Here is a 13,914-nt window from a genome sequence, read left to right on the forward strand (position 1 = left end):
TCATGAGGAATTATCCGTTTTGAATGAGTTCATACAATTTTATGAGCCTTCGTGTTCACATCAATAATAATAAAATATTAACTAATAAGAATGACGTTAGAAGAAGAGTCGTTGGTAAAAATATTTATCTCATATTGATTAAATAGTATGGAAACCAAGAACTTACAAGTCTCTAGTATCATCCATACTGTGTTTTTTTGGGCTCATCCTGAAAACATAAAATCTAACGAACTCATCCAAATTCGATAATTTCTTATGAACTTTTCTATTCGTAATTTATATTTGAATATTTTTGGTGTTGAACTGGTTATCATGGAGATCTCATCCAAAGTCGATAATTTCTTATGAACTTTTCTATTCGTAATTTATATTTGAATATTTTTGGTGTTGAACTGGTTATCATGGAAATCCAGTGACCTATTTCCTTGGGTTTTTTGGAGGGTTTAGAGTGTCGAGGCGCATGCCCGAGCGTGGGCCAAGCGAGAGCCTTCACTTGGGCGCCGGTGAGGGGCGTGCCTCGGCCCACGCGTCCGCCGGATTCAAATCGGGTAGGAGCGAGCCAGGTCACCGGATCTGGTTCGATCGAACCAGATCAACTAATATTCACACCCAACCCCGCACGCCACGAGAGCCCAGGAAACCTAATCGGCGGCAGTTCCTCTCTTCCTCTCCATCGGCGGGCGGCGGGCGGCGGCGGCGTCTTCCTCCAGCTGGCTTGTCGTTGGTATATTATCTCTCTCTCATCCTCATACTCCTCCTCTTCCTTCGCCGTTGCTCACTCCGCCGCAGCTGCCAGCGTTCCCTCTTCTTTGGCTCGTCACAGCCATCTTCCCCCCTTCCTCCCTGCGCCGACAGCCTCCTCCTCGTCCCTTCGCTGGCGTCTTCCCTTCTCCTTCCTGCGCCGGCGGCTTCCTCCCGGCAGCGCAGCAGCCGCACCTCCCCTCCTCCTCCTTCTCCTTCTGTTCGGATCCTTCATCCTTCCTCCCCTCCCAACTGACAGCAACCCCCCTCGCCATACCCAACAACCCCCTCTCCATCCTTCTCGTACTTCTATGTTAATTGTTTTATTAATATAGATTTGGACAAAATAATTTGGTACTTTAAATGAATGTATTTGATATGTCATTTTTTGTTTCAGTGATTATTTTTATCAATTACGATATATATTTTTAAAATTTTAATATTCATGAGCACTTCACTTTGTCCGGGTGAGCACCTACAACCTTGGGTGTTTTGACACCTTGGCGCCTTTTAGCATCTCTTGCCTTTTATTACACTTCTTGCTTTCATGTGCTCTTATTAATTCTCTCATTGATTGCTTGTAGCTGGTCTAGTTTAGCTGGAGGTATCTAGTATTAGGAGGTTGCTAAGACTTGCGTTTAGGATGTTGGTATTAGGAGGCGGCCAAAAATTGGTTTTTATCTTTTGAATCTATCGGCCAGGGATTGGATTGATTTAGTTGTTGGTTGACTTCTTATTACTTGTGCTCTATGGACTGTCCTTTTTAGCTGCCCCCTTCTGATGCCTGGCATTTTGTGTTAGATATTAGGATTGCAGGATATACTGTTAAATCACCGTAGATCTGATCAGTGTAAGTGCCCTATTGCCTAACCTTAATGGCCAAAATTGAAGTGGGCTTTTCTCTTTGCAAGAAGCAGTTCTTCAATCTTAGTTGATGGTGCATGCAGTTTGTTACTTTTTGCAGGGTATTTGTTTTCTGTTTCATCTAAATGTGCAAAACTTTGTTGGCTTTTAGTCCAGTTCTTATGTGCTTTCTCCTGATAGTTTCTCTGTTGTAATTGTTATTTCCATTTCTGATACGGACTACTTATTAGGAACCCCAGGAGAAAGTATTGACGATATTGGAAATTCAAGAAGATGGTTTTGAAGTATGTCTCAGCATCCGACTTATGCGTCATCCATGCCTTAGTAGCAATTTTTTTATATTTTGCATTAACAATTACTCTATATATGTTCTCTACCATTTGTCAGCATCACCTTTCATGTTTTAGTTTTCCTCTTTTCATGTCTTATAAATTTGGGAAGTAACGTGCTATAGTTTTATGGGAATTTCTGATATTTGATTTTTATTGGATTAAAATTTGTATCTTTCTCTGCATTTACTAGTGAAAATTCTTATTTCATGTTAAACTGTTATCACTGGAACCTTATGGCTTTCCTGCAGTAGTTTCTGTATTTCGATATTGCCTCTGTTATCTAGATGGTCATGTTATGTGCTTGTCTTTCAGGACTAAACTCTGCTGTTTTACTGGTGTCAGGTTATATATCCAGGAAAGGATATTACATTTGTTCGATCTGACTCACAGGTGAACTTGTTCAGATCTTATTGTGGACCCATATACATGATTCAAATATTTTTATGTTCTGTTTCAACTAATTCATGGATCTGTTTAGGTCTTCTGTTTTGCAAACTCAAAATGCAATCAATTGCTTCCACGATGGTCTGAAACCTGCTAAGCTTACTTGGACTGCAATGTACAGAAAGCAACACCAGAAGGTATATGTTCCAGATTCACTCTATTTAATAGAATTCCCCAGTTAGGAAAAGGTTAAGAAATTTTATTAAATTTTAAACATTTTAGTGAGCCCTATGAAGACGTCGCTTGAATTTTGGGTAAGTTACCATATTGTTGTTTTCAGATATCATGAACTTATTCTATTTCATACTTCAGAGCTTTGTTCTGTATGGTAAAGGACTTCCTATGCTAGTAAATTTTTTGGTCTTTGTTTGGTTTTGGTCTAAGCTTTACCATTTAATTAGTTGTGCGTCTATGCTACACATTGTGAAACTCCAGAACACCTTCTTCCATGTCCCATCTCCATCCCATATCACGATCTTTCCTCTAAACCCTACGAGTTCGATCTTCCCTCTCCCCCATGGTTACTTTGTTGAACGCTGCTTCTGCCACTCCCTTCAACACCTGCCTTTCCAGATGCTGCAAGGTACTAACCTCTCTACTGTCACTTTTTATGTTTTCCTTTTGTCTAGATTGTCTGCCCTCGCATGGATGATATGATCTTCTTAGTATTTTTTTTGTTTCTTTTCCGTATCAATGTATTTAGTGAATTATTGACTTAATTCTTGTCTTTCTTGAACCTTGCTCTATTATGAGGAGATCGGCTTTTGGGAACCCTATGTTTTCTTATCTTTCGATTGTCTTGGTCTGATTCTTTAGATCACCCTCATCTAATGCTATTGTCCAGGTCTCATGTTTCTAAGATGATTCTTCTCTGGTCTTCTTTGTTTCTTTCTTTTGTGGGAAGTTGTAGTGTGAATTAGCAACTGTTGATAGTGTCAGCAATTGGTTGATCTGGAAATCCAAGAAACACACATTGATCTATTCCACGATCTATGGGTGATAATATCATAATTCGTATTTTATTTCATGCTTCAATCTTAAGCTGATGAAAGGATGGCTGCAAGCAACAAGCATCCAAAACCTATGGATTTCATGCCAGATTATAAATTTGCATTGAGAATTTATCTTTTCAATCTTAAATTAAGCTATTTCTGTGCATATCTCATGAAACACTTGTCTGATAACAGCACAATATGTCATAGTTGTGATTCTTGTGAAGCCAGTTTTTATAGATATGACCACTTCTTTAAAAGCCTAGGTTTCTTGGCTCCACATATAATAGATTATGACATGTTATACAATTATGATGTAACTGTTGAACTATAAGTAATTATTTGATAATAATTGAGTAAATTTTATTAAATATGGAATAGGATATGGTTCCACGCAATGTATTTAGTATGTTACTCATGGCACTCCCTCAATCAATTGAGTTGAATTTCTTTCTTCCTAAACTAAGATATTGTAATCATGGGAACGAATATTGAGCTTAGACAACATCGTTGATTGTACAGACAATGATTTAAAAAGTGCTAGGTGCCAAAAGACATCAAGGTCCTAAAATGCTTAAGGCGTTAGGCGCTCTTTGCTCATTCGAGCGAAACAAGATCCTCTAAAATATTAAAATATAAAAAATATAATTAATAAATATGATTATATAAATAAAAAATATAATATTAATTACTGTTAACAGGTGATTATCTACTGTTCACAGTAGCGCTCATTCGAGCGAAGCAAGATCCTCTAAAATATTAAAATATAATATAATTGATAAATATGATTATATAAATTAAAAATATAATAGTAATTACTGTTAACAGGTGATTATCTACTGTTCACAGTAGCGCTCATTCGAGCGAAGCAAGATCCTCTAAAATATTAAAATATAATATAATTGATAAATATGATTATATAAATTAAAATTATAATATTAATTACTGTTAACAGCAGATTATCTACTGTTCACAGTAGTGCTCATTGGAGCGAAGCAAGATCCTCTAAAATATTAAAATATAAAAAATAATATAATTAATAAATATGATTATATAAATAAAAATATAATATTAATTACTGTTAACAGTAGATTACCTATTGTTAACAGTAGTTAGAAGGGGAGAAAAGAGTCACTGACTGTGGAAACTAGGGAAAAGAGTCACGATTACGATAGTGGTGAAGCTATGGACGACAGCAATGGCGGAGGAAGTTTCGGATGACAACAACAACGACAGAGGAAGCTGTGGATGATAGCACCGACACCGATGGAAGCTGCGGATGGCGATGTCATGGGTGGAGAAAGCTTCAGAGGTGTCCGTCGGTGACAGAGGAAGCTGTGGTCCTCTCCCTCGATGGTGGAAGGAGCTGCACACGGAAGTAGTGGTGACAGAAGGAACTACGCACCAAGGCTAGGCCGTTGGCGGCGGAGGCAATCACCAACTAGCTACTGTTCAGTCGAACCAGACTTAAAAATTTGATTTGGTTGCTTCATTTGAACCAGGCGTTTGCCCGAGGTGCCCGACGCCTGGGTTTGGGTGAGCGCCTAGGCGGCGCTTCATTGAAGCGCTTCGCTTGGCCAACCCTTGAGGTGCTCAGGCCTCACCTCATGTTGCTTCACCCGAGCACCTATTTAAACCACTGTGTACAGATAAGGGGATAGTGATACTAGATCCATTTGCCAATGACATTAGGACATAGCAATGCACGAGCATTGGTATGGCCTCGACGGTGATAAGGTTGTTGAGGCGGTTAGGGTGTGTTGTTCAGGCAATTAGGGTGTGGTGTTGAGTTTAGGGTAGAAGAGCAGACGGGAAGATCTTACACAAGGCTCTCTTGTTTGTCACGAACTTACTTAGTTTTGTCTAAGTCATGTGGCACCTTTACGTTTTCGTCCGTAAAGGGTCAACCTCCACGAAACCTTTTATGGTCCATTAAGGACCTACAAAAGAGAAAACGAGTTAGAGGAATTGTTTAACTTGAGATCTCGCAAGTAGACATTTTAGCTAACACTTGATAAGCAATTACAAAATATAAATATATACTTCATAAGCTCTGAACAATCGTATGACAAGGGGTCCAAGGTGGTCTGTCGCGATCAAAAGTCCCTACAAGTATCCACATAACATTGCTGCAGAACAAGGCACCGAACCAGTTCTAGACACTACCTCAAAGGCTCATCCAGCCATGTGCCACCCGTGTAGCTCTTGGGTGTTGTGTTGGTTGACACTTTGCACCACTTTGTGGAGTTAGAAAACCCCTAAAATGGTTGCCTGGGTGGCCTGTTTTTGGGCAGTTTTGCCTTTGCACGATGATTTCACATAACCAATATTTATAGGACTAAGATGACCAAGCAAACCAAAATGGGGTTGTCAAGCCTATTGTAAGCTCTTTATATGTTGTGCAAGGCATGAACAAAATCGAAAGACACAGACATATACAAGCATTACGTCGAACACCCTTTATACAAATTTGTCGGTGACATGTTGGCAATGGACTGACAACACAGGTTGAGAAATGGAATGAGGAGCATGGTGTTACTTGTTGATAGTGCCCAATGAATGAGGCAATGGCAGTTGGCAGGGGGAGACGAGAATAAGGTGGTTGACAAAATTGATCCAAAAAAGTTGTCCAATTAATCAATTCTCTCTGTGCTTAAATTCAACCAAATTGAAATCCCAGCCACTAGGACTTGCTTGATTCTCATAACGCTGCTATTTCAAATTATTGGTCATTATCGTTGGCAGCATCAACTAACTCCAATTTGGCCTTGTCGACTCTCTATAAACTTCTATCTAATAACGTATCACCTGCTGCCATGTCAAATTATACACATGGTCACGCCTCACTGATAGAAAAATTGTGGCATCTTCACAGATACATAGTGGAATTCTCCCTGGGCATCAATAAAAATGGTTCCTCATTCCCATATTTGATTACCCTGTTTTCATTCTTGGAAAAAAGAATAAAAAGACAACCCTCTTAAGGGTCGGTTATCTTTTATTGTATTTTTAGAATTTTTTAAACTTAATTTTAAAAATTGTAGTGGTTTGTTTTGTTTTGTTGTTCTTTTGTGTTTTGTTGAATTATTGAGAATGCATCATTATCGTTTGTGAGCATATAAATATGTAGCTCAAGGCTTCTTTGCTATAATATGTTCTTTGGATTATTGTGCTTTTGTTTTGAAATAAAACTCGGGATCAATATAACTATAAATCTTGGTGATTTCCCAGAAAAAGCCTCAGGTGTTTGTTTTTTCTTGATCGAGCCCCTTGTTCTCAATAATGCATGCACAAAGCATAGTTTTTCTCATTGAAACTTGGGTGGTCTGGACCTTTTCTTTAGCCAACTGATCTAGTGAAACCAATTACAATGCTTTTGAATGTGCTTACAATGTTTTTGATTGCTAAGGCAAGATACTGTTATACTATTCAAAAATACTATAATCGAGCCACAATTAGTTCAAATCCCTACCAATCTTATTTATCAAACCTAAAGTCATGTTTTCATCCAGGTCACTGGATGGTTTAAACCTAAGCATGCCCATCCACTATCCAATTAGCTATTTTAATTTTATATTGTAGAAACACATACATAGCTTTAGTCTGTATGTCTTTTGAGCATCAACATGTAGAATTTAATATATTTGAATGCTCAAATTTGTGGTTTAGGTCTGATGGCTTTCTGGAGGCCAGTTCAGCATTATCTCCAGGGAGACTTATATTGCTCCCTCATGCATTTGAGGCAGTATGGTTCAAAAGTTGATTGGAATAAGCTTCGGCCAATGATTTTGAAAAGAATAAGAAACAGAACAAAAGATTATCCTGTCATGAGAATGATTCCTATAGCACAAGATGTTCTAAAATCGAGAGAAATGTTGGCAGAAGGCATCTCTACTCTCCTCAAGTTTATCCCGGTTAAGTCATGCAAGTAAGCATCTATGTTCCTTGCAATTCTTGTTAGCTACATGTTTTTTGTTTGTTAATCCATTTTCACTTCTGAAAATGCTGGTTGTTTTCATTCTCTGTAAGGCTCATATAAACATTCTTACAAAATAAAGAGTCCTGCCATGAACATGTGAAATTATGAATGAATAGGAACTTCTTTCAAATATATTTCTTTAGGGAACTAATAAATGCTGATAGTTGGAGACAGATGGGTTTCATGTCCCAAAACTTTCAGCCTTTTAATGTCAGCTATGTTGTTTGTTAATTATTTTGTCCCTTGGATTGTTACATAAGACATCTTTTACTCTCGCCTGAACTTCTTGTGTATCCACTGATACTTGTTCAGACCTGCTTATTATATTTAGGGGGAGCATTACATATTTATATTGTTTTTTCAGTATTGATTTCTTGAATGATCCTCTTACTGTTCTTTCTTGTTAGTCACAGGTAGTCATGTTATTTCATATTTCAATACAAGGAACTTTTCTTTTATAAAAAACAGTCACTTTGCACTTCATTTAGGTCATTGGGGATTGGTACTTTGTACGATTTGTTAATCTCTATGAGATTATGAATTGGTAGTTTTCCTTGGATCTTCATTTGTCTGACTCATTCTCATGATTTTATAATTCATCCTTCATTGTTCCTCTTCCTGAATTTGTGTCTTCCCTTCCCACTTCACCTTCTTCTTAGTTTTTCTCTTTTGTTTGTTTTTCCACGACTTAATTGCAATTTTTTCAATCATCCATTTAGTCAACATGATCTTAAATTTAGATAATTTTGTCTTGAGTGGTTTTTTTTTTTGTAGCTTGTAGCTTTTGTAGGAGATTTCTGATTTTTCAATAGAATAAACTTCTTTCTCCACTGGTTCTGGTTATTAAATATCCTTCTTTCTTTCTTTTAGTTTTTTCTTTATTTTTAGAAGAAATGAAAGATCTTTTTTTTTTGTGCTTATGCATAACTACACTCGTTCTCTGCATGTTCAATTCATTTGTAAGCCTGTTTACCAAACCTGTTGTATGCAAGACTAAGACCATCCATGGAATGTTCCTCAGTGTCTTATGAGGTGAATGAACCTGTAATTGTTGTGCATTAAATAAACCTGGATACGATGCATCACACACTGGATTTATTTGCACGCCAACCAAAAGCAACTTAGTTGACGTTTGTAGTTTCCGAGATAGTTTGTTATTGGCTGACTGCATACTTGTTCTGGTTAGACTAGAATTTTGTAGCTTGTGAAGCTTGCTTTGTTGGTTCTGATGACCGCTGTTTTCTTTCTCATATTCCTACTAATTTTATCGACTGTTTACAGCATGTCTGATGCCCAGGCCTGCATTTGATTGCTGAAATCTCGGCCATTTTATAAAGTGACTTGAACTGTTGCTCTTCAATAACGTTTATTTGCAGTTAATTGGTATTTTGGGTGAATTGGAAAAAGAATTGGCTGATTCATTCCACCATAACATGATTGTGAGGCTGATTTTAAGTTTTGTTTTTCATCTGTACTACAAAACAATATTAGACTTTCATAGCGAAGCTATTTTTGAACTTTCCAGTTATGATCTTTCTTCCAGGTTTTGTCCTGAAGTATATGTTGGTGAGACAGGGCATCAGATTAAAACCTGTTATGGCTTTAAGCATATTATTAAGGACCAGCCACACCATTGGACTGAAGGAAAATTGAATGATATCCTCACTCCAGTTGAGTCCTTTCATCTCCAAGATATGCATCAAAGCATCATAAAGCATGACCAGAGATTTGACTTCCATCGTGTTCCAGCTATTGTTGAATTATGCTATCAAGCTGGAGTTGAAATTTCAGATGAAGTTTTGTATAATTGCAGTCAAGAATCCCCTCGTAGCCAAGGAAACACAGTAAAGGCTGATGTTTCGTCGGACAAAGACATCAAGTTAGTTGCTCAGGTCACCTTGGATGCCTGGGAGACGCTCAGGCTGGGAGTACAGAAGCTATTGCTAGTCTATCCAGTGAAGGTCTGCAAGTATTGTTCAGAAATCCACGTTGGGCCATCAGGGCACAAGGCGCGACTCTGTGGGGTTTTTAAATTTGAAAGATGGAAGGGATCCCACATGTGGAAGAAAGCGGAGGTGGATGACTTGGTACCACCAAAGATGGTGTGGCATCGGCGGCCTCACGATCCACCTGTGCTTGTGGATAGCGGGCGGGGTTTTTATGGGCATGCACCAGCTGTCGTCGAGCTCTGCATGCAAGCTGGTGCCAGAGTGCCGATGAAGTACTTCTGTATGATGAAGGTCCATGGGCTCACAGCCACTTGAGTTTTATGATGGTCACTCATACGATGCTTGCTGGAGACCGTGCTTTGATTCAGATATGACACTCTAAATGGCACCTTCATTTTTTTTCTCAAGAACAAGTGATATGAAACTTCACATATTAATGATTTCTGACGTCCTCCTGAGGGATAGCATCTCACTGTCTAAGTTGGTCAGGAAGTTTGATCGGAAGGAGATCCGATACCTATTTCTCGCTGTGCAAGAGACTTGAAAGTAATCAACTGATAAAGGTTTCTCATTTGATACTCCATGTTGTTGTGGAGATTTGGAGTGAAAAGATTAGATTATGTTGCAAGACTCTTTACCAGCGAGCAGCTAAAGTAACATTGTTTTCCCAGAAGAGAGTTCATTGATTCTGTCAAGCTTATTTATTTTGATGCTTTAAAATTATTGTTTTTATGAACTTGAGGAGAAAATAAATCGTTTTGAAGTATTTTTTTATTGTGTTCAAAATTTTGTTGTGATGCGTGTCAGTAGTACCGAAGAGAATTCATCCAAATACAAGGGGATTTTAAGGTTCATGCAAAACATGCTAATCGTTTACGAGCTAAGAAAAACTCAGCCAAGCAAAAATAATAATAATAATAATAATAATACTCGTATAGTTAGTTCATCAAGTTTTAGTAAGATTTTTCTTCATATCTAATAAGATCGACGATCATCTCCGCATCGGATTCAATCACCAGCGTTGCTACGCCATCATCTAGAGCTGACCTCGATGATCAACTCGAAAACCGGTCGAACGGCCTTCACTAACAACAACTACCTGAATCCTTCGAATTGGCCGGTTTCGCGAGCCAGTTTGGTTGCAGAAATGGGTGGTGCCTCGGAGACACCCACGTCGCGACTCTTCCTCGAGACTCGGACCATCGCCCTGTCACAGTTGGAAGTCACAAGTACGCACTAGGGTTTGTGAATCCCTCTCTCTCTCTCTCTCTCTCTCTCTAAGCTCTTTCGGTTTCTTAGATTCTCAGTCCGTGCGAAGTCCTTTGCCTTGATCCATTTTCCCGTTCGTGCCACTCATCATGTTTGTGAACCCCCTCAAAAGACTATGCTGCTGTTGTCTCTTGATGTAGGTAACATATTTATGATTGAATTTGCAAAGATCCATGGAGAAATAAATAGAGAGTGTTTTTTAATGGCTAGATCGAAGCCGACTGTGGATGATTCTTGTGAGGAAGGGTTTTTCTGTGTGAATCAATTTTTGATGATTGGTTATTGTTCCATTCTTTAAAATGGTTTTTCCGGTTCGGCAAATCGAATTGGGTTTCCAACCATAAGGGAGATCTGCGTCAGGTACAGTGATTTCTGTGATGATCTTTGCGGTGAGTTCTGGGGTTTACAAGTTACAATGAATGCAATGACTAGTGGTGATGCTAATTTTATCTGCCTGGTCGTCAATCTATCTCGGAACAAATTGATTGCAGAGGTAAGCTGGTTGAGAAAGTCACAAGATGTTTGTCACAGTTCTATAAAATAAAATAAAAACAATATTGAAGCGAATGATATAGCGAGCATTAATTGTTTGAGTCACCAATGTTCTTCGGTAAGCGTTTAACTACTTCCGATGAACATGTAAGCACTTGTTAATCAGTTCTTGGAATAACGTGGAACTTGTTATGTTTGCCTTTCTACATAAAAATTATCAACTGAGATGAAAGACCTAGTTTGTCATGTCATTGGGCCAGCTAAATCTACCAATTGTTTTCCTAATCATTCATCTAGAAATCTGATATTGTAGTCGGTTGGCCAAGATATCAGATTTCTAGACTGGGATGAGTTGGTCCGGAGGAGGAAGAGAAGCAGGTGGAGGGTGAGCATGGATGAGAGAAAGAAAGAAACAGAGTAAGAAAAAGAAAAAGAAACAAGAGATGGTGATTGCCATTGCTATCAAAAAATTTGAGAAATAATGCAGGTACCGGCCGGTACGTTTACCATTTAACACACCTTGTTTCAGTAGTTTTATCTGGGCTTTATGCTCGGTAAGATACACATATTGAGTGATATGCCCAATATGAACACTGATGGACCACATATAGGTTCAATCACCATATTTTCTTTTTGCTATCTTTTTAGCTTTATTGCATTTATTTTTCTTTCCATTTCTCAGTTTTTTAGGTGATCTCATTGCAATTTGATTCTATTGCTAGGTTATTCTAGTTCTAAATATAAGATAGTTTGTGCAAGTAAAGAAGATAGTTGGGAGGAACTGAAACAACTTTTACAGAATAATAAAAGAAGTAAGAGAAATAGAAAAAGGATAATAAGGATTAGGTAGCATTGCAGGTCTTGTATCTGCTTAGTTTTTAAAGGATCAATAATGCTCAGGGGAGTTTATAGGTTTCATTTACTCAGCTTGAGATGCATTTTTGGTGAGTTAATAATAACCTGTAATGACATCTACTACTCTTCACAAAAGGGCAATCCAGTGCATGAGGTTTCCACTAATGTGGTGTCCAAGGAGGGTCATTGTGTGTAGCCTTCAGTAATCCAAGAGACTACTACTCCAAATCAAAATTGTTGATCTTGTGTATTTGTTGACGGTGCTTAGTTTGCTTATTTAAGACGTGGTTCTGATTAAGTTGACGTTGCTGCAGTGCAAATCGGGGGCATGAAGATCATTTAAAAATTATTTGTAGAGGAGAAGGATGAGGCACTCGACCTGTGCCAAGGAGAGAGGGCCCCTGGGGCTTACCTGAAGGTGATACACGATAGCCTCAGGCACACAGATGCAACGACCGTGCTGAAGACAGACAGACGTATGTTATCCAGGTTCTCCTTGGTTTCAAATCTTCGAAACTGTATTTTCATTTGATCCATGGTTGAATTCTGAAGTCCTTCTGGTTTCTTATCATTTCTGTTTGGTTGTGCATATTTAGGAATGCGCTCAGGTTGTTGACTCTTTTGAACTTTTTCAAAATTCTAGTGTGCTAAGGTTGAGTAAATTTTCTCACTCCTTGCCAACTTTATATTTGAAAGGTGAATGGAAATAAAAAAAAAGAATTAAAATGTTTACATCTACCAAACCTCTTATGCCTTTAGATGCATGTAATGTTGTTTTCCAGGATCTGTCCGATTTAGCATCAATTAATTTACTAATGTTTTATTTCTTGTTCCGTTTTTAAGTACTTCTATAGGGTACTCTTTATTTTTCAGTGTTTTTGTATACTCTACAGGGTGAAACTTTTATGTTCAATTTTTGTTGCTTTGAAGGAAATCCATTTGAAACAACAGTTCCAGGCCCTTTCAAGCTCTTTCGGCAATGCATGCGATCAAAACCTGGGTATACTTGATCTCCTACTGCTTTCTATCTTACTTTGGGCTTTCTACGTCAAGAACAGAAATTTTAACTGATGGGTGATTATAGCAAGTTTTATATTTCTTACATTCATAGTAAGTCAGTATCCACAACCTTCCCCTACCAACCAGCGTGCGTTTGGTGAGTCAAATCCTAGACAACTTGGCTATCGAGGCCTTCAGTAATAAAGATGTAAATTCCATTTGGAAGAAGCATCATCTATTCTAACCGTACTAGTTGTTTGGCCCACATAAATAATCCTCCTGATCGAAAAGATGCATTTCTGGAGAGTAGAAGAGATATTTCTGTACCTGGAGACGATGGAGTGGCAGCTACACCTCTGAAAAAGGAATTCTTCAGTATGTTTGTTATCCGGGAGATTTTTCTTTTTTAGGAGGTTTGAGGTTTAACCGATGATTTCTCCTTTGTCACGGACTGTGTCGATGGGGCTTGGCATGTGAGACAAAACCATACTCGCGAATGGATTCACGACACACTACTACGGTCTGGTCTTCCCAACAGCTAGCTATATGGTAAGTACGGTTCGATATGAAGGTACGATGGTTTAGAATCGAACCGAACCAAAAATGGATTTCAGTGGTTCAATTCCGTCGGATCCATGGAATCTGGAATCTACAACCCGGGTTGACGGGTCTAGTTGATTTCGAACCAGTCAACCAAAATAAAAAAAAAAAAAAAAAAAAAGATTAACTCCTTTTTAATAAAACCTGACAAAGGGTTAATTGAAAGGGTATTTTGAAAAAAAAATCTAAAATAAATAAAATATTACAGCATTAGGACTCGTTACGATGGCCAGTCTGGGTATTAGAAAAGATTACGAGGACGTCATGAATTGAAATGGTGGCAGGCTTTTGGTCGGTGGCCATCGCCCAAGGTGAGAGAGTTCGTTCACCTCCAACGACTGGTACTCGATTACATCTTGACGGGGAACAAACGAGGAGGATGCTAATCATACAGGAGG

At 38.4% G+C, this 13,914-nt stretch overlaps 1 protein-coding gene and 1 long non-coding RNA gene across 5 annotated transcripts; both read left to right on the plus strand.

Moving 5' to 3' along the window:
• Positions 1-481: 481 nt before the first annotated feature.
• On the plus strand, positions 482-10,067 carry LOC135628116 (APO protein 4, mitochondrial-like). Of its 3 annotated transcripts, none has more exons than XM_065134570.1 (6): positions 482-724; positions 1,836-1,889; positions 2,280-2,327; positions 2,416-2,518; positions 7,043-7,301; positions 8,896-10,067. In XM_065134570.1, exons 5-6 carry the CDS (start codon positions 7,048-7,050, stop codon positions 9,614-9,616), a joined length of 975 nt encoding a protein of 324 aa, XP_064990642.1. In that variant the 5' UTR covers positions 482-724; positions 1,836-1,889; positions 2,280-2,327; positions 2,416-2,518; positions 7,043-7,047; the 3' UTR covers positions 9,617-10,067. The 3 variants fall into 3 exon arrangements, with proteins under 3 accessions (XP_064990642.1, XP_064990643.1, XP_064990644.1); XM_065134571.1 differs by having other exon boundaries at positions 1,845-1,889; XM_065134572.1 differs by lacking the exon at positions 1,836-1,889.
• Positions 10,068-10,326: 259 nt separating this feature from the next.
• Positions 10,327-13,161, plus strand: LOC108952902 (uncharacterized). 2 transcript variants are annotated; one of them, XR_001978069.2, is made up of 3 exons: positions 10,342-10,542; positions 12,232-12,393; positions 12,848-13,161. It is a non-coding gene; the product is annotated as an uncharacterized LOC108952902 (long non-coding RNA). The 2 variants fall into 2 exon arrangements; XR_001978068.2 differs by lacking the exon at positions 12,848-13,161 and having other exon boundaries at positions 10,327-10,542; positions 12,232-12,587.
• Positions 13,162-13,914: the final 753 nt, after the last annotated feature.

Source organism: Musa acuminata, chromosome BXJ3-1 (genome assembly GCF_036884655.1).
Source record: "Musa acuminata AAA Group cultivar baxijiao chromosome BXJ3-1, Cavendish_Baxijiao_AAA, whole genome shotgun sequence".
In the NCBI taxonomy this organism is placed as follows: Eukaryota; Viridiplantae; Streptophyta; class Magnoliopsida; order Zingiberales; family Musaceae; genus Musa; species Musa acuminata.

Excerpts from the sequence above, each read along its gene's own strand:
- LOC135628116 (XM_065134570.1), top strand. The coding sequence starts at position 7,048 with ATGGCTTTCTGGAGGCCAGTTCAGCATTATCTCCAGGGAGACTTATAT. Across the intron at positions 7,302-8,895 it reads ATCCCGGTTAAGTCATGCAA|GTTTTGTCCTGAAGTATATG; the intron begins GTAAGCATCTAT and ends TCTTTCTTCCAG.